Genomic DNA, 23,681 nt, shown 5'->3' on the forward strand with positions numbered 1-23,681 from the left:
GCGAAAACATGAACGGGGCCGTGTACATTTCGTTTTTCCAGGGCCAGCTGGAGTCCGTGCTGGAACAAGTCGTTCAGCTCGCCGTCCAGGAAATAAGCAAGACGGTGGGATCCAGCCTGAACACGCTGCTGCTGGAGACGGCCGTCAAGGAACAAGAAAACCGCCGACTCAGGCTCCAGCTGCAGTCGCGGGAGAGCCGGGGCCGAGCCAGCACCAACCCCGCGGACGGCGGGGGCTCTCCGGCGGCTGGTAAGAACAAGGCTGGCAAGGCGGCGGGGGACGAGAGGGCGGACAGCGGCAGAACAAAGCCCGAGCAGAGGCAGCAGCAGCAGCAGCTACACGCCCCCGGAGGGCAGGGTACCGAGCCCGGCGTGCCCACCGACACGCGCCGCCTGGAGCAGAGAGGACGAGTCGTGGGTAGGCACCCGTTACACAACACACTCATTTTCACGCATAGGCACGCAAACAAGCCGTTGTCCAGGGCACTCCTCCCTGCCAGCACGCTAACGCTGGAATTGCGTAACTCTGCAGGCTTTTTAAGGGTTTATGAGTAAACTGAGCTGCAGACAGAGAGAGGCCTGCAGGTGATAAAAACCCAAATTCACGGGAAGCAGCAGGAGGACGCTTCAGTCTGCAGACAGCACAGCCTCAGATGGGTCACACAACTTTTTAATTGGGGTTTAATTTGATCAGAATGGAGGTGATGCAGAATATAATGAGTATAATGGAAAATCAGGACCGACAGGCCTCCTGTTCCATTAAATCCACATCTGGCTGTCACGTCGGATCACGGCGCTGACTTTAAAGCTCTTTGACAGAACAGGTTGAAGAGGTTGAGCAACACGGCTGCAAAACAAAGACGCTGCAAAGGTGGAAAAAATGATCAGGCCTCAGCTCCAGAGGCCTGTCAATCATAAAATAAGATTTACCGCCTCGACATGTTCTCCTCAGGAATGGGGGGGTGGTGGTGGGACCAGGACAAAGACGCAGCACAGTGTTGGAGACAACCTGGTGGTCGACCCACATGAGGTTTAATCTGTGTTTTGTTGGAGGAGAAAAGAGCTGAGGAGGGACGAAGGGGGGGGCGAAGACGTAGCTCAGCCGGCGAATGTTCACGTATTCAGCCTCTCAGCAGTTGTGCAGGTGTCAGGTCGCATTTATCACCAAGAGAAGCGCCTGAATGCGTCACACGTTCAGCTTCCAGAGGCCAAGAAGTGCCTGGAGGGGGGTGTTGACTGTGGTTCAGAGCTTTGACTCGAGGTTAGGAAGGAGTCCATTTTGCTGTTGTCTGGAGGGACGACGGGATGCGAGCGGGTTCGAGACGGGTTGCGTCACAGCTCGGCACCGCCGGATGCTTTTTAGTGGGAACAGGAACCGAACGAGAACTTTGTCCAGAGAACATCAGTTTAAAACCGGCAGAGTTATGGTTGAAGTCCAGAACAGTCTGCGCAGACCGTCAGCTTTTTAAAACTCTGACGTCGAGCCGACGGCGTCTTGTCTCATGTCTTCGCTGTCTGTGATTGGTCCTGATGAAGGAACCAGCACTGAGTCATTTGATGCTGTTTCAGGACGTTTGCACGTCAGTGAGCAGCGTCTGATGAGAGAGCGACGACGCTGCCGGTCTCTAACGTGAGCCGGAACCTGACACCTGTCCAGGTGTCGATTCAGACCGGGCCTCAGGTGATTGGACGCTGAAGTGTTCAGCTGTCCTTCACCTCATGACTCTTCATCGGCATGTAGCAAAGTGATGAACAGCTTTAATTATAACACCGCTGTCCAAAATCTTCAAGTGATCGCGGTCAGAGCACCTGAAAGACCTGAGCCTTCATAATGAGGTCAATAAACTTTATTAGTATAACAGCTGTCATATGAGACATGAACCAGGTGCTTTGCATAGAAAAGACAGACTGGACATAAAAACAGGAATAAAAGGTGAATGGAAATAAGAATAAAACACTTGATGGTAATAATCAGGATCAAACCAGCGGTCCGGGTTCAGGCCTGCTTCAGGGGGTCCAGAGCTTTGAGCTCAGACCGCGTGTTGGACACGTTTACCTGAGTCTGGATTAGAAATCTGTCCTCCTGTAAACACCTTTCTGCTCGGCGTCTCTTTACGTCCTCCGTGTGTTTGATGTTTGCAGCGTTTCCCTCATGTTTCTGGACTGATGTGAGTTAAACACGCTGATCACTGATCAGTTATGACTCAGGAGCACAGACGAGAAGAAAGAAAACAGGAAATCTTGTTTTTTGGGCAGTGAGATGTCGTCCACACGTGCCGAGCGGCGAGGACACGTGGCTTCCCCTCAGGATGCGAGCTGCCGTAAACGGCTTCGGCGTGGCCGCCGGCCGCCGTAAAGACGCGTGTGGTCCCGAAAGTCAAGAGATCGTCTTTCTTTGTGTCGCTGATGAAGCCAGACGAGCGCCTGGCTCTGTGCTGTGACCCTCCGCTTTGACTGACAGGCAGAAGGTTTGCAAGGCTACAACAAGTCATTTATTATTGATTATTACTTTGATGAATTGATTTATCAGAACAAAACCAAAACTAGAACAGAGCAAACCAGACAGATCTGACTCATGAGAAGGTTCAGCTTTAAATCACCTATCAGAATTGATAATTGACTCGTCGCAGCTCTAATTGTAAGTAGATATTAATTAAATTAATTAAATTAGAACACAGAGATCTTTGCTCTGTGGGGCTGAAACAGTACAACAACATATATGATGTGTCCAGTTTATTAGGTACAGCGAGCTAAAACCAAAGCAACACGTCCTCCTGTGTGAAGGCTGTAATGAAGTGTTACACTACTCAATGATACAGCAGGGTGGACAAAATAACAGAAACATCTGTCAGTATAACTCAGAGCAGTTGGAACCTTTTAAAGGGTAACTTTTGTTTTTTTACAACCTGGACCTTATTTGTAGCTTTAAATACGACGGATGCGGATATACGCGCCGCTCCTCTGGGGCTAATTTCTTCAAAGCGACTCCAAATGTTGTCTGGGGGAGTAAATGGTTGTATTTAATGCTACAAATAAGGTCCAGGTTGTAAAAAACCAAAGTTATCCTTTAAAGGAGGATTTTTCAGATTTAGATATCTGAGTTTCACATGACAGTGACGACTGATGGTTATTTTCATTAACGATCATCTGCAGGTTAATTAATTCTTAGATGAATTGTTATATTGTTATATGATTTTAGGACCATGTGACTCAGACTGTTCAGTTTGTTATTGATCAGTCTGTTTATGTATTTGGTTAATCAATCAGCTGTTGAGTCGATAAAATGACAGAAAATACTGATAAACGTTGATCAGAGTCAGCGGAGAGCGTCGGATCGGTCTAATTTCTGCTCGTGTTATTGGACGTTGACTGGAGATGAATTTGGCAGAAGCAGCGTCGATCGTCCTCATTTCATCTGACGTCGTTTTCTTTGTTCCCTCCTCTGTGAGGACACACAGATCAGAGGACACACAGATCAGAGTGTCAGAGAAAACCAAGAAATACACAGACAGCGAGACAAGAGAAGAAATCAGACACAGAATAAATCCTGAAGTCTGCAGCGTTTTCTGTCTTCATTCGTCCAGCAGTCAGTGAGTCAGAGTGCGGCCTCTTCAGGAGAAGTGTCATCGTCATCAATCTGCTTTTTGTTGTTTGTTGATCGATCGAGTCTGTAGATATTTATTAGAAAGCAGCAGCAGTGTGTGTGTGTGTGTGTGTGTGTGTGTGTGTGTGTGTGTGTGTGTGTGTGTGTGTGTGAAATGATGTCAGATGCTGCTGTGTGTTTGTTTGGGTGTGTTTCATGACTGCAGCAGCACAAACATCCACTTCTCCACATGCAGAGACACGTGAGAAAGGAGGACGCGCCGCCGCCGCCGCATTCTCACGCATGCATGCACACATTTGTGCACTCGAACGCAAACACACAGCTGACACGCAAAGCCTCCTCACCCGCCCTCCCCCTCTCAAAAACCAGGCCATCGACACGACAACGCCGCGGAGAGCCTCTCGGGACGGACGGTGACATCACAGCAGTGACGGCCAATCACGGTCCGACCTGAGCAGGATTTTATTCACAGATAAATGTGTCCTGAAGTCAAACATGGACAGAATAACAGACAGCGAGCGTGTTCGCGCTTTATGTAAGAGACAGGAACCAGATAAAGATAAAGAGTCAAATAAAGAAGCTGAAACAGAGCGAAGCCGTCGGAGCGAGTGTGAGACCTGAATACACACGATGCTCTCCTGGTTAGCTTGGACTCTGAGGACAGGAAGCAGACCTGAACCCAGACCGGCTGAGAAGTCTGGACGCTTCATCATGGCGCAGCAGACCAGAATGAATCATTCAGCGCTTCATAAACCAAGTTTAGTGTTTTAAAACCAGTTCTTTGACACACAGGAAGCCAGTGGACAGACCTGAGATCTGGATTGATCTGGTCTCTCCTGGTCTCAGGCCTGTTTGCACCTGACATTAACATGCACCCTGAGTGCATGGGGGGAAGAGCCCGATGATGCATTGAGATCTGACCGTTCAGACTGCATCTGGAAGTGGTCTGGACCACCTCAGAGCGCTTTCTTTTAGCAGCGTGAAGGCCACTCAGCTGACGTCCTCTGCGGAAGCAAAGTTCGTACCAGGACCAGTATGAGACAGGATCCACTTTAGAACTGAAGCTCAGGGAAGGACAGTTTGACGCTTTTTATGTTGCTTTGCTCGTTGTTCTGCAGATTAGCATGTTAGCTGCTAACTTGCTATAATGTTAGCATTCTGAGGTGTGTGCAGGCGGGGCAGTTTCCTGTCCATCAGCTGATCAGTGAGTTATTGTTTGTCGTTGAGTATCCGGGAGCTGCCGTCCATCATCTTAAGAGAGCAGCAGAGCGTCTGCTAACACTGAGACTATGAGACAATGAGACGATGAGACAATGAGACAATGAGGCCGTGGCCCCGACACACTCGGGTCAAAGGTCGCTGTGCTTCGACTGATGTCTGCTCGCTGTGGAGAGGAACAAAGGACGGAGCGAGGACGAGGACAGAAAGAAAAGCTGGGCCACTTTTGTTAGTTTAAGTTATTAAATGAACCCCTGTAGAGATGTTCAGCCCCCAGAGCCCCCCCCCCCAAAGAAAAACAAACGTGGAGTCCAGCCACTCTAATCTAAACCTACAACAAGAGCTGAACGTGAACAAGAAACATCGGAATGATTCAAAGGAAAAGCAGCAAACCATGAACCATGAAATCGTTTTATTGAAAAATTAATAATTAACAAAATAATTGTTAATTATTTTTCTGTCAGTGGACTAATTGGTTAATTAACTAGTTGTTTCAGCCTCGTCTGTAAACTGCTGCGTAGTTTAGTTCATCAAAACAGATCATTTTTACAAGCTTCTCATGTGACCCCTCGCTCTGTGTGGTCATGTGACCATATGGACAGGCATGTGGACAGATGGACATGTGGACATATGGACATGTGGTCATGTGGACATGTGGTCATGTGGACATGTGGTCATGTGGACATATGGACATATGGACCAAGAGTCAGACTCATCACACAACACTAGGACGAGTCCTGCACCCCCAAACCAGAAGGTCCAAGTCGAACCCAAAATGCTCTTTTTGTCTTTTTACTGTGCTGAAAAATCTAAATTTTATTCTCAAAACAGTTTTTTAAATTTACCAAAAAGCCAAACTGGTCAAACATGAAGTGAAAAAGAAAAGTTACGTATGAATATAAACCAAATACAGACTAAAACTGTTTTTAAAGTGCATCGTCATGGTCGCGTCATGTGACCGATCAGGTCGCAGCGTGTGACCGATCAGGTCGCATCGTGTGACCGATCAGGTCGCGTCATGTGACGGATCAGGTCGCATCGTGTGACCGATCAGGTCGCGTCATGTGACGGATCAGGTCGCATCGTGTGACCGATCAGGTCTGTAAAACACCTCAGCTCTTAAAAAAGCTGCAGAAGACCTTTCCTGAATAAAATGCTGTAAAGATGAACGAGTTGATGAACGATGGAAAGATGAATGAATGAATGAATGAATGAATGAAAGAGTTTTATTTTGTCCTCATGAGGCTGTGACTACAAGCTGGAACCATCACAACGATTATTTGGTTTTCAGAGTAGCTGCTGATTGATTTAGCCGATCACTGTTTCCTTGGATCATTTTAAAGTAGCCTCGGTGCTCGCTGGAATAATTCATGTGATGATATTATAACAGTTAGAGCTGAAACAACCGCTCAGTGACTCGATTGACCAAAAATTAATCTGCAGTTGTTTTGACATTAGTTTAATCGATAAAGTGATTTTTCAGTTTGTTTTTCTGTGTTTGGTGTCGCAGTCATGTGATAAAATCTGTCAACATGAGAACAAGACGAGACGCCGTTTTCAAGTGAAGTCATGTATTAGATGACTTATTATAATTAATTCATTATAATCATCAGATGAACTGATAATGAACATGATTCGTTGCCATCCTAATAACAACACTCAGAGCTGCAGTGATTTGACGATTAATCGATTAGTCGATTGACAGAAAATCAGACTTTTCTGATAATCAGTGAATCATTTCAGTCTTTTCAAGCGTCGCGGCTTCCAGCGACTCACCTGTGACAAAAAATCTTAAACTTTGAGACCGTTTGTCAGACACGACAAGCAAACTGTCGGCGTCACGGCGACCTCTGAGAGACACTCAATTTCATAAACTAATCAATGAATCAAGAAAATGATCCATAATGGACATGATCATCAGCTGCAGCCCTGAGAATAATAATAACATTTGACACGTTCACTTCAGAAGCAGCATCTGTTGGTCCACATCACTTCCTTCTGCTCATTCGTGATGTTCGTGGCGTCTCATCACATGTCCATGATCCCTGCTGGTGATTGGATGTTCTGAGTTATCAATGCTGGACGCCACGGCCTGTTTGTGGCGACTGTCGGTAACAAAACGCAGGAAGTGGATTCATGTCGAGGACATCAGAGCAGGTCAAGTTCTAATATTCCATCGTTTGACCCGATGACTCTGACTCTGGTGTTTATGTTTCCCATCAATGATCATTAAGCTCATGATGAGGCTCATTAAGAGGGACTCTCAGTCTGTCCTCTGATCTGCTCTCAGATCAGCAAAGCTCTTATCTGTGATTCAGAGAGCCAATAGAAACGCAGTGAGAGGTTTGTTCTCCTGGGCTTCACACAGCTCGGATACGAAGACATTTAACAGGATAAGAGGTGGAAGCGGTCCTTTATTCAGGCCAGAGAGGCGACAGGTTTCCACCCAGACGTCCTGTCAAGCTGCACGAAAGACGAAGACGTGAAAGACAAACGCAGATCATCTCTTTTCCAAAATAAAAGTCATGTTCAAACGTCCACACAGACTCACTCTGAGCTGCTGCTCTCACACAAACCCTCATCACAATCCACTGCAAATAAAGTAAAGACACAATGACCTGAAGCATTAAACCCTCGTAACATCGACGTTTGAGTTCAAACAGAGCGCTTTCTGATTGGACGGTTTTGACAGCTGGTCACAAAGTGATGAAGGATTTGTCTTCCTGGATTCTTCCTCCTCCTCGCTCAGCTGCACAGTTGCTTCTGATTTCTGACTCCGGTGGAGAAACGGGAAGTGTCACGTTAACGTGTCGCCTCGTTTCCCGACCGCGTAAACCAGGAGCAGCTGTGGGTCAGAGAAACAGTCCGAACAGGTAAATCCTGCTGACGGGTTTAAACCACCACAGAGACGGCCGGGACTCCCCACAATAAAGGCCTGACACCGCCTTCACAGTGCTTTTATTGTGAAGGACATGCAGGAAGTGCTGAGCTAGTATCAGCAGTAGCTTTACGCCGTACATCACCGTTAGCTTATTGGCAGGTGAACATAAATTAGCATCATCGAGACACACGAGGAGCTTCAGTGTTGAAGCTGAATCAGTGAAACGAGTTTTAAAGTCAACGTCCTGTATTTGCTTCTGACGGCACTAAAAACTCTCCTGTTTGATCTCGACTCAATGAATGATGAAGACGAGGAGGGAGAGAGGGCCGCAGGTAAACCTGATGAGCTGGTACTTCTGGAATCTCTGGCCTTCAGATTCAGAACAGTTCAGGTTTCTGTTCGGGATCCTTTTGTAGTCGTAGAATCGATGGATCATGTCAGCGGGCTGTGATTACATGCAGGTAAACAGAAGAGGCAGCACGCTGTCGCCTGGCGACCGTTAATATGTTGTTTGTTTATTGTAGTTAGCTGAAATGTCCAGTTGTTGTTAACGTTGGTTGCTAAACTGGCTGGAAGAGGAAGTCCATCAACAGTCTACACCAGAAGGCCTGAAACATGGACCCCCCCCGGTCGGCAGCAGGCTCGTGTGTTTCTGCCACAGAACAGAAATTTATCTCCTGTTCATGTTGGCCGCTGTCTGTTTCTCTGTTTCAGCTAGCGGCTAAATTAGCTTAGCAACAGTATCCAACAAGTGTTGGATAAGTGTAGCATCTCTCTGGCTCACTTCACGGCTCACAGACCTGTGGTTACCATGGCAACAGGCGTGTCATTACTCAGCTGTAAGTCTACTGTTTCTGAAGCTGTGGTTCACGACCTGAAACAGCTGTCAGGGTCCACACGGAGGATTTCCTGCTCTGAACCGGTTCCAGACTCCTCCATCAGTCTGCAGTACGACCGCCATGTGCGGTGGAAGTAAATTCATTGAAGGTGTGAAAGAGCGTCCCGGTTCACGTCACAAACTGCAGCACCGCCAAGCAAAGAACAGCCAGGGCTCAATAACTCAGCTGTCAACAGTGGAAACAGATTCCAGTCCAGATTTAAAGGCCTCGGCGGGGCCGCTGCTGTGAGGAATCAATCGTTTGGTCCACAGAAAGGTCAGAAAGTAGATGAAGTGACTTCCCTGAAGTTCACAGAGAGTTTTTAAATGTTCCGAAAAGATCTTCAGTTTATTATCGAATCATCAGCTCTTCTCAATGAAACACTGGTTATTGAACGTGTTTTATCACAGCACCGGACCACACACAGTCACACCAGATCACTCTGATCAATAACAGCAGAGGCTAATCGACCAATCAGCTCGCTTGACGTGGATTTTGGGAGCGTGTGCGTGTTGGGTTCAGCCTGACCTGGTCGGGCTGTTGGTGGTTGTTTGTGAGTCCAACTGGATGACACGTCGTCTCATCTGGACGCCTCATGACGTGTCGGTGATGCTGACCAATGGGAGGGCAGTATGTTGTCCACCTGTAAACAAGGTGAAGTGAGAGAGAAACGAAGTTGGTGCTGCGACGCTGAACAGTGACATCGCTTCAGACGCCATCTTTGTTTACATTCTCGTTCCGAAAGGCGGTTCCTGGCGCTGATGACATCACACAGGTTGTGAAAGACAGAGAGCTGTGATTGGTCGGGGTCCAACATGTCGTCCAGGACTTAAAACTGATCACCCAAATGTCCACATCAGATTTTTGTTCAAAGGTCGAACGATTGGCCATAGTTTTGTGACTGATCCTGCAGTCTGAACCCGACGTAGCACTTCCTGTAGCCTGCAGGTGCCTGCAGGTGCACATCACATGACCACACGACCACATGACAACATGGCGTCTGCCGCGCTGCTGCAACATGTGAATGAACCCGTCGGGGATTAATCGGGGTCTCATCTGTGACCAATGTGGACGTTGGCGTCACCATCTGCACAAAAACATGACACACTGTCTGTCCACACACACACACGCACACACGCACACACACACACACGCACACACACACACACACTCTCTAACAGACTCTGATAAGCCTTTTTTAAAATTTCACGTGTCTCAACCAATCAGACCCAGCAGGTCGTTTGTTTGTTTGTTAGTGTGTGTGTGTGTGTGTGTGTGTGTGTGTGTATGTGTGTGTGTGTGTGTGAGAGAGAGAGAGTCAGATTAATGGTTTGTCATTTGGGTCATCCTGCGCTGCTCCTGGTCACATGACACACAGCTTGTGATTTATTGGACCATGCAGATGGATGAACTAAGTGTTTCAGCTTGAGCGTCAGTGTTCAGAACATTTTAACTGACAACAGCTGGAAATCCTGTGTGTGTGTGTGTGTGTGTGTGTGTGTGTGTGTGTGTGTGTGTGTGTGTGTCAGTAGTAGGCTGATATGTAAATGTTTCACTTGATGAAGAGTTTCTGGGTTGATTTGCTTTATTTCTGCTGTGATCATATCATAAATTCATCCATATAATACGAGTGAGGGGCGAGCACTGTGGGCCTTTTTTTTATTGTGGTCACAAATGAAGTGAGGAGAAGGAAACCCGAGGAAAACAAGAAGAAAAATTCATGCAAATATCTTTATTCATTAGTTATTTTTTGTCTTTTCCTCAAACATTTTGTGTTCCTGAAGCATTTTTTACAGTGTTCCTGAAGCATTTTTTACAGTGTTCTTGAAGCATTTTTGCAGTGTTCCTGAAACATTTTTTACAGTGTTCCTGGAGCATCTTTTACAGTGTTCCTGAAGCATTTTTTACAGTGTTCTTGAAGCATTTTTTACAGTGTTCTTGAAGCATTTTTACAGTGTTCCTGCAGCATTTTTTACAGTGTTCCTGCAGCATTTTTTACAGTGTTCTTGAAGCATTTTTTACAGTGTTCTTGAAGCATTTTTAGTGTTCCTGCAGCATTTTTTACAGTGTTCTTGAAGCATTTTTTACAGTGTTCTTGAAGCATTTTTACAGTGTTCCTGCAGCATTTTTTACAGTGTTCTTGAAGCATTTTTTACAGTGTTCCTGAAGCATTTTTACAGTGTTCCTGCAGCATTTTTTACAGTGTTCCTGGAGCACTTTGACGTCCATCTCTTGTCCATCTCGACAGATTCTCGCAGTGAGAGAGACGTATGATGCTTTTTTTAAATCCTCCCAGTCTTTTTTTTTACTGTAATCTCCACTGGCAGCCATTAAAACCACATAAGTCCTCTATCTGTGGTGAACTTATTATCTGTGGGCAGGCTGAAGTCAACAAGCCGCCATCGCTGCGCTGACGCCTCACTGTGCAGGCTTTCACTGTCTAAGCAGAAAGATGTAGGACCTGTTGAGAATAAAGGTTAGAAAGTGGCGGCGTGATCCGGTGCAGCACACAGCTGTGTCTCTGTGCAGGGATACAGAAGTCGTCCAGCTGAGGAGACGTAGTGCCAGAGGAAAGGCTGTCTGATGGCAGAAACAGCCTGAAAATATTCAAACTACAGTCTACTCTTCAGCTGATGATGAGTTTTTTTATGTGGCCTTTTCTTCAAGCGACATTTTGCTTTGTCTTTGTCCACATCAGTACGTTAGCTTAGCTTCTGTGCTAGCTCAAAGCAGCCTGTGACGCTCTTCCTCTGAGGTCTGATCTGAGCTAATGAACTCAGAGTATCACCACAGCCAAACTGAAAACGAGGGAATCTTACAGTCAGATTCAGGATCCATTCTGGATCGATTACATTTTTCAGGTTTTCAGGCTGTTACTCAGTGAACAGCATGAAACTGAGCTGCAGGTGACGAAGGTCGACGTGGAGGTTAGTGTGAGGATGATGAACGTTGGTTAAATGTCGTAAACAGAAGCTGGCGTCGATGCGGCGTCGATGTCCAGCAGGCTGAACGCGTTTTCTGAAGGAGCACAGGGTCGTCACAACACGCCTCGTTGGTGGTGGTGGTGATGATGATGATGATGATGACGATTGTGATTGTGATGATGATGATTGTGATGGTGATGATGATGGTGATAACGGTGATGGTGATGATGACGACGATGATGATGAAGATGACTGTGATGGTGAGGATGATGATGACGGTGACGGTGATGATGATGATGATTGTGATGATGATGATGATGACGGTGATGATTGTGATGATGGTGATGACGGTGATGATTGTGATGATGACGATGATGATGATTGTGATGATGACGATGATGGTGATGATGATGGTGATGATGATGATGATGACGATGACGATGATAGTGGTGTCTCTCTCCTCCTGCAGACCAGCTGAAGTCGGTCATGGAGCAGGTCCTGGACTTCGCTGTACGCGAGCTGACGAAGATCGTGGAGGCTTCGTTCGATGACCTGCTGCTGGAGATCACAAAGATGGAGCGAGAGCAGCAGGTCCTGGAGGAGAGGCTGGATAAGAGCTCTGACAGAGGAAGAGGAGGAGGAGGAGGAGGAGGCGCTGGGGGGAGGAGGAGGGGGTCGGAGAATGACTCGGTCTCCCCCAGCGGCTCTGAGGACGCCCGGGAGGAGGTCGCTGAGGTCACAGTGTCCAAGGAGACGGAGAAGAGAAACGGTGAGTGAAGAGCAGGAGATGCATCGGTTTAACTCACCTGTCACCTGTCTGCAGGGATGTACAGGTGTACCTGTGGTTACAGGTGAGAGGTGGAGGAAAGGTTAAGTGAAACTACCTGGTCAGGTCTGTGGCAGGTAAGAACTTTCCATCAGCCTGTTTTGTGGGTAACCATGGCGACGACCTGCTGCTTTCTCCCACTGTGTTGTTGGGGATTGTAGTGCAGCACCTGGTGGACAGAGTGGAAACTACAGGGACCATCAGCAGCTGAATGGTTCCTGGTCTCCTTCAGGCCTGCGTTGAGCTTTTACTGCCTCTTCCTCTTCCTCTTCCTCTTCCTCGTCCTGGTCCTCATCCTCGTCCTCTGTCCATGCTCGAGAGTTTTGTTCATTTGTTGTTTGCTTTGTCTCAAATGTCCAGAGTGATGAAGTTATGGATTCTGAATTTCTTCTGTCTGTTCTCTTCATCCTTTCATCCTCTGCTCTCCCTCTTCACATTCATCTCTCCCCCGTTCTCTTTTCTTTCACCTCCTTAAGTCTCCTCTACCTCCCCTTTTCCTCTTTTCTCACCCTACTTTCTCTTTTTGTCACTTTCCTCCCCTCTTCCTTCCTCCTTCTTTAATGTCTTCTTCCTCACTTTCTTCACCTCTTTTCTTTACCTCCTTCCTCTTTTCTGCTTTCTCTCATCACCTTCCTCCCCTCGTTTCTCTCATTTCCTTCCTTCTATCCTTCCTCTCATTTCCTTCCTTCCATCCTTCCTCTCCTGTCCTTTCTTCCATCCTTCCTCTCATTTCCTTCCATCCTTTCTCTCTTTTCCTTTCTTTCACCTCCTTCCTTCCATCCTTCCTCTCACCTCCTCTTTCACGTCTCCTCTTCCCCCCTGCAGACCCGGAGCACCCCCCCGTCCTCTCGGCCTCTCAGGACTGGGTTCCCATCCTTGACAAGGTATTTGGTCAAAGGTGGTGCAGCGAGATCAAAGAGCTCGAAGGAGGCGGGCGAGAAGGAGGGAGTGGGCGGAGTCTGGGTGAGGGAGGGGCCCAGCAGGTGCAACATGTCTCCGCCTCCTCTCTGAGCCTGGAGCCCTCCCCCTCCTCCCCCCAGCAGGACCCCCGTTGGACTCCGCTGGAGGACATGGAGGTGTTTTCTCCTGACGAAGAAGCTGCAGACAGTCAGAAGAGCGCAGGAGGAGGAACCGCCACGACCAGACCCTCTCCTGGACCCCCCCTCAGCCCCACAGGTGACCCACAGACTTTCATTCTACAGGTTCAAACATCACAAACAGCTGAGAAATGAGATGAAATGTCCGATAGAAACGGCTGAAAAATGAAATTATATTTTTAAATATACTCATTCTGAAAAATTCTAATGAAAAGCAGATAAATAGAAAACTGAAAAAACAACATTTAAAGACATGTGAAGATCCTTAAAAACAGGAGAACGTACAAATACAATAAATATATTAAGATAGATAATGCTAAAAATGAAAAATGTGTAACTGTGACAAGAAAGTAAACTTAAATAAAAACCCGTCAGTCCAAAGAGACGTCTTCAGTCTGAAGCAGAAGAACAGCAGGACACAGAACAGGTGCTGATCAATGACCTCGATCGTCAAACAGTAGATACACGTTTCTGTCCTTCATTCTTCCAGCACATGTTGAGGTGTGTTCATCATTCAGTTTGTAAAATGTCTATAAAGTTTATGTTTGAATCTGTTCGAGGAATAAATGTAAAGATTTAGAATCTGAATTGTTTTTGTTTGAGTACTTTCAGCTGATAGTACTCACATACTTTTACTTCAGTGAGGTTTGGAATGCAGGACAGGAGTATTTTCACAGTGTGTATTAGTACTTGTACCGCAGTAAAGGAGTAAAGTGAGTACTGCTGTGTGCTTGCTCTGACTCTCGTCTTTGTGTCTTCAGGATGTTCAGGTCGCCGCTCGTCTGCCTCGATGCTTCATCGTCTCCTGACTCTTCCGTCTCAGCTGCTGGAGGAGGACGAAGAAGACCCCGCTGTCAACGAAACGCTCGCCGCCCTGGCGACCGACATCGGCAACGACCGCCGAGATGGCCGGACGTGCCCGTCGCCCTTGGCAACCAGGGAGGAGGAGGAAGAGGAGGAGGAAGAAGATGAAGAGGGGGAAGACAAAGGGAGGAAGGTAAACTATGAGAAATAACAATTTTAAGAACCGATGATGAAAAGCCTTTGAGCAAAAACAAAAACTGATTTATTAATTTTTTAAGTTTGTGAAAATAAAATGAAAAAAGTGTGAAACAAAGTAAAAATAAAACATTTTACATGAAACTGAAGAAAAAACAAAGTCGATGTTAGAAAGTGTTCAAAGGGCCTTAAAGGCACAGTACACCATTACTGCCACCAGGGGTCTCTCAGTCCAAACAAACACGCAGTTTGATGATGTCATGAAGCAGCGTGGGATCATGGGAGTTGTTGTCTTCGTCATTAAACAACCATTATCGTAGATCTGACGTGACTCATCCCTAAAGTTAAATAAATACTAACGTTTCTTCAGCACATTAATCTGACAGCGTGATTAATCCAGTTCTAGAAGGAGTCTGCGTAGCGAGCAGGTCTGCTCGAGAGTCTGTTGGTGCTTTGAAGGACTTGTTGGTGTTCTCTGACGCTCAGCAGCATTCAGCTCTGTTTGTCGTTTCCTGTCCGCAGAAGAAGAGGCGGCGGGTCTGGTCCGAGTGTGAGGAGTGCGGTCGGAGGTTCAGTCGGATGTCTCTCCTGAAGGCTCATCGTCAGACTCACGCCGCCGAAAACACCGCCGCCGACGCCGCATCGCCCTCTTCTCCGCCGGCCGGCAATGCCTCGGCGCTGCGCTGTTCGGAGTGCGGGAAGAGGTTCTCCTCCGCGACCCGCCTCCACAGCCACATCCGGACCCAGCACTGAACCGGGTCCAGAACCCGACGGGACTGGAGCTTCAACAGAGTCCGACAAAGGCTGAGCAAAAATCGGAGAGCAGAACCGGAGGAGGATCCACAGGCCTGAAGACTGGATCAGAACCAGAGACCAGAAACCACAAAAGGGACCCAACAGGATCTGAGTCCAGTAGTGGAGCGGCGGGATGGTAGACCGAAGCTTTTACTCTGAAACAGATTCATCTCTTATACAATAAATCGTTTAGTCTTTGAAATGACAAAGTTCCAACGTGACGTCTTCAGATGTCTCGTCTCCGACCGACAGTCTGAAGCCCGGAGGTTCGGTTTTATCAGTGAGCCGACACGTTAGAGATTATTCTTCTTATTAGTCTCCAGAGCAGCAGCTGTTAATAATTCTGACATATTAAGTCACATTTGTTGTTTTTAAACATATCAGATAACAATGAGAAGAAATTCACAATCAACAGTGACATCATCGGCCTACCCGCATCATCAGCAGAGAACCAATCACAGTGTCTCTGGAGGCAGGTCACATGGTCCATTATTATCCTGGACCAAATGGAGTCTGATCACTGGTTCTGATTCGGTCCAGTTCTGGATTCGTTAAGTTCAGAAGCTTCTCGAATCTTTAGTCTGTTTCATCTGTGATGTCACTTTGCTGAGACGAAGAACAACACAAAGGTCCCGAAAACGTGTTTTCTCGAGCGGTGGCGGGGCCCGACGTCGGTGTTTTCATTTAGATGTGAGGACAGCTGGCGGTTTTTAAGTGTTAAACTGTTAGAAAGTAGAAATGACTCATGTTAGCTGTGACGATGCTCACTTAGTGAAGAATGTTGAGGATGAACACTTCAGAGCGAAACCTTTTCAGGGGCTTTAACGTTACTTTAAGATGAAAGTTAATGGATTTGAAAAGGGATTCGAAAGGATTTGAAGTTGAATCCAGCGGCGGACCAGAAACCTGCTGAGTAGATCTGGAACAGGAAGTAAAAACTTCAGAGGAGATGAAATAGACGAATCAGATCAGAGGAAATTAAACCGAACACTTGATGAGGAGGCCTCAGATCAGATCACAAGAACAGATCTTCCTCCTCCTGCTGTACATCCACCTCTTCTTCTTCTCCTCCTGTAAAGTTCGTAAAAGCCTCGTCGTCGACAGGAAGCGAGCTCCGGCTGCTGCAGGTGAGTTTCTGTCCCGGCAGGTGAATTTTTTTGCAATAAGCTTGTTGCCTTGGCGGTCGGACGGTCGGAGCGCCGCTTCCTGTCTCCCCCCCCCTGCCCAGTGGTGATGATTGTGGTTTTGGTTTTCCGTGGACCTGTACACAAGGACAGAAGAAGAAGAAGTGACCTTTGGTTTTTCTACCTGTTCGTTTTTAAAGTGCTCTTTATTGTTTTTCTCAGCCAGCTGTTTTTTCTCTTTTTTTAATGTTTTGGTCGTCGGGTGCGTTTTGTCGTCATATTTTAGACTTTTGGACGATCTTTGAGGATTCTTGCGTCGCTCTTACAGAAAAACAAACAAGGACGATGAAGCTTCGTCAGTGGCAACCATTGATTTTGACTCAATGAATGTGAATCTCAGCAGTTTTTATCCTTTTTACGTTCGTTGTACAGTTTTTACTTTTCGGACTGAGCTGAGGATGAAGAAACGAGAGAAAGGTTTTTAAATCTGTGCCGGTTTACTCCTCTTCCTCCTTTCCTTACATCCATCCTTCCTTCATCGCTCCCTCGTTCGTTGGTTTGACCTCATGTTAACACACAGATACCTCCTGACGAACAAAGGAGACCACGTCATGCGCTTTGTGCTGCCAGCCATTGTTCTTCAGCTAATTCTATTCTTTGGTGAATCTGACACGTATGGAAGCTCGTTACTGCCGAGAACAGAAAAGCGACAAAAATTAAAAAAACACTCGTTGTACGTTAAAATAATGTGCCGCTAAATCAAAATGTACATTTATCCTAGAGATAAATAAATTACTCAGCATCTCATATTCATGATGAGACAAAGAGCTTTCAGTCATTTTTAATGAGATTTTTTGTTTTTGTTTGTAAAATTTGAGAGGTAAAAGTTATGAATTATATTATATTTGTTCCCAGAAATGAGCTTCCATATTTCTACCTGATAGAAATGAGAGATTTAATGTCCAAAAAATGACGAGTGTCAAATATAAAACTGCCCAAAAACACAAACGACACAAAGCAGAATCAGAGAAAAGCAGCAAAACAGAAATAATGTTGTAATTTAGTGATAACTGATCACATGATCGATATATATTTCCAGATGTTAGAAGATAGTTTTGGTGCAGCAGCGTTCAGAGCCTGTTCTCTTGACTGAAACAGACCAAAAACCTGAACCTGAAGTGTTAAAATATCTTTATTATTCTGAACAGACCAGATAGAAAAGGACTGAATAGAAACTGGACTTTGTTTTGTCTGAGCTTTAGGACCAAATATGGGTTTAATATAAAATATGTGTCACCTGACGCTGGATCAAATACGAGCTCAGCCCAACAGGAAGTCCTGTTCACGTCCCTCATTTTCATTGTTTAACGGTTACGTGCTGTTATATAGAAGCCTGCTCCTGCCTAAATAAACTGATTTTAAAATCTGTACTGATAAAAAATTCTCACATTCAGGATGTAGCTCTTTAAATTAAACCCTGAAGTTATTTATTTTTTTAGATTGAATAAATTATTGCTCCAGAAATTAGTCGTCCCATCAGTGGAAACATGAAGCTGTGGCAGACGAGCGCATGATGCTTCGTTGTTTTATCACATTGTTACTCTACATAATCTTTTTCTCCATTAAAATATGTTGAAGGGACCTCAAAGACCAGATTCAGCACTACGTCACCTCGCGTGTCGGTTAAAGACCAGAATCAAACCATGAAAGTCAAGTGTCCAGACTCCTGTCCACTAGTTTAACCAGAGAGACGAGTTCATGGAAACTGTCCCGCCGCCGAGCCTCTGTTCATGGACTCATTCCTGCCGGTTCATGTGTCTGTGCAGCACACTCTGGATGTGGTGGGGGGGTGGGTGGTGGCGAATGGAAGGATCAGAGAAATGTATGACGCTCGTGTTTCGATGTCGTTTCTGCTCTGTTGCTTCAGCACGAACAATCAGCTCTTCATCGTTTTTACGCTTTGTAAATGTGCAAACTGAAACTTTTTACCTGTTTGAAGAAAGAAAATTAAGCAATATGAAGCCAAAACTCTGCCGAGGGCCGGAGTTTGATTTGTGGGGCGAGGATCGTAGAAGAGAGTCTGCTGACAGCAGCTGGTTTGGTTTTGGTGGATCGTGACCCGGGTCTCTCGGGTCAAATACTTCAATTTGATATCAGGATAATGATGATTAATAATTTACCGTTCAGTTTCCTGTCGTTGCCTCTGAACGCCGCTTAAATAACTAAGACTTGTCGTCTGCGTCACCCAACCGCTTTTCTGCAAACGCCGAGCGTGTCATCTGATTGGCTGAACTCCAGCCTCCACACGTGTTCACTCACAGTGCTGCCGAACAGTTTGAGAACGCTTCAGTTTCCTGTTTGTCTCCATAAACGTCACCTAAAATGTGATCGGAGCTTCATTCGAGCCCAGAAAGAGATAAAGAGGAGGTTAAACAAACGCTTTAATTTATTGGGCCGTGTTTTCCAGCGCTAAGCCTCTTTGTTGGAGAAAGTATGTGAACCTCTGGAAGAGTCTAACTGGAGGTGTTTGAATCAAAGGGATGAGAGTCCTGTTGAAAGAGTAGAGATGTGGTCTTCACCACCCTGACTCGAGGAAGAGATTCCTGCAGAGCTCAGACAAAAAGTTGTGGATGGTCACCAGACTGGAAAAGGTTACAAAACCATTTCCAAAGAGTTCGTCCTCCATCAGTCCACCATCAATACAAACAGGAAATTCAACACGACGTTCCTCTCGTCAGGAGCGATCGTCCAACAAAAATCCCTCCAACCGAAATACAGGAGGTGACGAAGAAGCCCCGGGTAGCATGGAAGGGTCCGCAGGCCTCGACGAACGCTGAACCAGAACGAAGCATGTGACAGGTTAGCGAGGACCAACGTTCCATAGACGGATGAGTCTAAAATAGAACTTTTTGGTTTAAATGAGATTGAGCATATTTGTTGAAAACCAAATGCTGGCCGCAGTCCAGCCTAAGAACCAGCTCGTAGCGGTCCGGGAATGGTCTGGTGCCTCAGGACCAGGGCTTACAGTCGGTGACAGACCTATGAATTCTGGGTCATACCTTAAAATCCTGCAGGACAACGTCGAGGTGTCCGTTCAAAAACTGCAGCTCAGCAGAGGGAGGATCATGACGCGAGACGCAGACCCTGAACACACAAGTCAGTCTTCCAAAGAACGCTTCCAGTAGAGAAGATAGGATAGTGGTTAGTCCAGTGGTGGTCCAGCTGTGGTCCAGACCTGAATCCCACAGAAAGACCTGAAGAGAGCAGGAAGCCCACCAGCAGCGCAAAAGTCCAGGGGGTCACACCAAAGGCTCACATACTGTTTCCAACAAAGACTCTTGTGTTTAAATTAACTCAGTAAAAAGGTGTTTTTTGTTTCGTGTCCTCGTTGTCGGATGAAGAACTGATGAAACAGAAACAGAAGAAGCTTCGCAGACGCTCTCGCAGCACTGTTCCTCATTTTTCCTGTGAAACATTTCAAGACTTTTCGTTTTTCCCGTTTCCACACGAACCTCATTACCTCAGTAGACGTTTGCCGTTGATGTTTGACTGCGATAATGTGTATTTTTATTTGTTCTGTTTCATCTTGAATGCGTCTCAGCTTTTTAAAACGCGGCCTGATGCTGTCGGGTACAAACCACAAAACTGCAAATGCACAAAGTTCTCAGGTTTGAAGATGGAGTCTCTTTAGATTTTTTAATGAATACAAACGATCATCTTTCAGGACTTCCATACACTGACTGGTTTTAACAGGTCGGATATTTGGAAGCTCAGACACGCCAAGGTAAAAACCGCTGAAATGATTTGAAATGTAAAACATAAATAAATATTAATACTCGTGGTAAAAATGACGAGACTTTATCTGACAGCCTCATAATTTTTACTTGTCGTGAGTATTTTTATTTTGTCAGTCTTAACAACTCTTTTTTTTTTTTGTTTCCTGGTGTGAATGAGCTTCCATACCGAGCTGTAAACAGATGGCTGATGTTTCTGATTATTTAGAAATACATCAATAATTGTTTGGTGTTCCTTCTTTCGCTGTTTTACCTTTTTTAAGTCTTGTCATTCGTTACACAACTGTAACGTTACAAACATTTAAATGGCATTTAGTTTGATTTACATTATCAGGACTGACAGTTTTCTGTTTGTGGAGCACCTTTAAATTAAGTTATAAAGAGCTTTAAAGGGATTTAGGCATTTCTGTTATTGATGCAGTTCAAATGAATGCAGCTAAAAACTAACAAAGATCAAACACAAAGATAAAATTAAAGGAGATTAAAACATGAAATTACAGGATAAAAAATAAAAGTGTGAAATAATTTGAAGGAATAATCAGCCATTTCCACGTTCTGCTGCTGTCTGATGCTTCTGTGCATCTTTTGTTTGTTTTTTTTAACCAAAAACGCACAAAAAATTAGTTTTTGCTTTCAAGACTGCAGTTATGTGATTTTTACAGGACAGCAGCTGCTACACTGCACTGTGTACAGATTAGAAAGGACAGCTGCGAGGAAAACCTCGTATCTCCAGACATGAACCTCTGCTGCTGTCTGACGTCGAGCTGATCCAGATGTTAAAGTGCTGCAAACATCTGCAGTCGACAGAACACAAAGGTGAATATTAGCTACAGAGGTGGTTAACAGGTTTTCTCCTGACGGCAGCAGCATCATGTGACCTGTTGACCAATCAGTGCTCCTCCTGTCCTTGTTTACAAAGCCATAGAAGAGAGAAATGCTTCTGGAAACACAAAAAGGGAACACAGAGAGAAAACCGGCTGTGTGTAGAAACGAAAGTCATTTCCAAACTGTCGGAAACCCTCAAAAAATCCTGAACACGAATAAAAAGTTATTATTAATAACCCATGGAACCGATAACAATGTTAGTTTATTTAACCTGTGGACACGGGAGGGACAAGATTGTTGTCAGAAAACCTTTTTCTGTCCACAAAGGTTTATGGGAAGAATTTGGAGACATTCAAACATGTCTAATAACAACAGGAAAACAAACTCACAGAGGTCTTTAACTCTTAATTATATGATACAGAAATTATATGTAAGACGTAGCATCGCTTTACATTTGTGAGATAGTAAATCATTAACTGTGATACTGCTCATGTACTAATGAGAACTTGGAGCTAAAATCATTACGAGATACGCTTGTTTATCTGCTCTGAATGTTGTCTCATACAGTATCTCAGAACGACCAGGAAACGTCCGGTTTCTCTACGATCGGTTTTCTCTCCACAGGCCGAGTCCTAGTGATCAAAGCTCATGAAGTAATTCTTCATTTCCGACTGATGCATTTCTCTCACAGCAGGAGGATCATGAAACCTCTCTGTAGTTTTAACGTGTCGTTCATCACGTTAGTTTAAGCACTGAGACGCATTCACGTGTACATTTCACACTCCTGTGATTTTGATTGTGTTTGATGGCAGTTTTCTGAAAAGTGGTTGTGTTGTTCCCACGTGGAGAGAAGACGATGTTGTTTCAGTTCAGCCTCATCGTTAAAAGTGCAGGCCGCGAAGGAGGGAATCGCGTCTGCGGTGAGACCGGGAGCCCGGAGGGACCTCGATCTTTAAAGCAAAGAGTTCTACAGGGTTCCTTAAAGAAACCCTACAGGGTCAGTTTGTAGAAGTGAAGCTGGAGTTTCTAAAACTCATGAGGGGTTCCTCAGGGAACTGTCTGAGGTCCTCTTACTGTTTGATGCAAATGAGGGGATGAAAGGGATGTTTTACTGTTTTTAAGTTGTATTATTTTCCATTTAAATTGTTTTACTTTAAGCAGACTGTATGTGTGAAATGATTGATGTTCAAATCCCTGAGGGTTTTTTACTTTTATTCTAAATATGTTTCTACTCCCTGTATGAGCTTAATGAACTGACTTGATCTTGTTTTCGAAGAAAGTTCACGTCAGTGTTTGGATTTGATGCAATACTTTTGATAAAATGTGCCCTTTTTGTAATTCAGCACTCTAATTAAACCAAATCTAAAAGAGTTTCCTATTTGATAATACAACTGAAAAAGTGCTGGAGTTGGATAATGGACAGTTCAAATTTCAGTCAATGTGAAAATTAACTCAAAATTGATATGACCGTTGACCATTTCGTGACCAGTGTCAGTTCTGAGTGAATTTTTGCCAACTTTTTACATCTTAAACCAGTGAAATGGAGAATATTCACTGTTGTGTTTGGCTGTTTTACCTGGTGGCCCACGTTGATCACAGCAGCACCGTCTGAATGTCATTTATGCCAAGTTTCAACTGTCTGCCATGATGATATGATGATGAAGGCCATGGTGATGGTGTTTTTTTATTTGTATGACCTGTTTTAGTCTATGAGACCGGGTACTTTATAGTGTTGAAATTCAAACAAAACCAATAAATGTTCACAACTGCCAGCTGGGCCTGACGAGTCTTATTTACTCTCCGCTGATGGAACAAACCGTCCACAGAAACTTGCAAGACTACTTCTCGAGCATAACCCACGTATACAGAGCTCCATCTGTATGGTCACAGTAGACAGGACATGAGGTCACATGGGTCATTTTTAAAAACGGAGCTTCTCTTGGTTTTGGCCTTTCGTCCTCAGCTGACTGTCAGTGCAGGAAGTGATCAGTGGTCATGTTTGAGAGCTCAGTGGTGGAAAAACCATCAGAACTGGTCTGCAGACTTGATGAGTTTCTCGGTAGCTCCGTTTAACCGCTGCTGAAGTTAATTATAGTGAGATGTTTATTGGTGGGTTTTTATTCCTTTTTATTTTCTATATAACTTTGTGTGACATGAAGCCGAACAGCTGACGCGTTACAGATGCTCTTGACCTTTATTGATTACTGTATTTTATGGGGGAAAAAATTAAAAATCCAAGGTTTCTAATTTATGATTTCTAAAAATGTGGAATATGAACAGCGTAATCAAATGAATCCATCCTTTCACAGTAAGAAGGACTGATGTGCACTTTCAGTAACTGCTGTGACCTAAATCATCTCTTTCTGTAAGCCTATGAAAATTCACCATCCCATGATTTTTCTTCTCTTACTAACGTGGGCTGCAACAAATGTTTTCATTGTCTTTTCCTCTGATGGTCATTTCGATTCATTGATTGTTTGTCAAACTTCTATTTAAATCCTAGTAAATATCATGATTAGTATCATCGGTGTGAGATAATTGGCTGTTTAATAAGCACGTTAATTGTCCTGGTCTGACGTCAGTGAATTGCTACTTGACCGCATTGACCCGGATCAGCGGGGCGCGTGCTGCTCGCTCGTTCATTCATTCATCACAATCCACCGGGCGCGTGGAGCTATAAAAGGAGAAACAGCACAACAACACGAGCGCGAGGTGAT

General features: G+C 45.1%; 1 protein-coding gene across 1 annotated transcript; it reads left to right on the forward strand.

Annotated features, from left to right (window-relative positions):
* Window positions 1-22,736, forward strand: si:dkeyp-113d7.10 (zinc finger protein 263). The gene is made up of 5 exons (XM_041956855.1): window positions 1-417; window positions 11,974-12,273; window positions 13,156-13,506; window positions 14,189-14,424; window positions 14,949-22,736. Exons 1-5 carry the CDS (start codon window positions 9-11, stop codon window positions 15,177-15,179), a joined length of 1,527 nt encoding a protein of 508 aa, XP_041812789.1. The 5' UTR covers window positions 1-8; the 3' UTR covers window positions 15,180-22,736.
* The last annotated feature ends 945 nt before the right edge of the window (window positions 22,737-23,681 follow it).

Source organism: Chelmon rostratus, chromosome 17 (genome assembly GCF_017976325.1).
Source record: "Chelmon rostratus isolate fCheRos1 chromosome 17, fCheRos1.pri, whole genome shotgun sequence".
Taxonomy (NCBI): domain Eukaryota; kingdom Metazoa; phylum Chordata; class Actinopteri; order Chaetodontiformes; family Chaetodontidae; genus Chelmon; species Chelmon rostratus.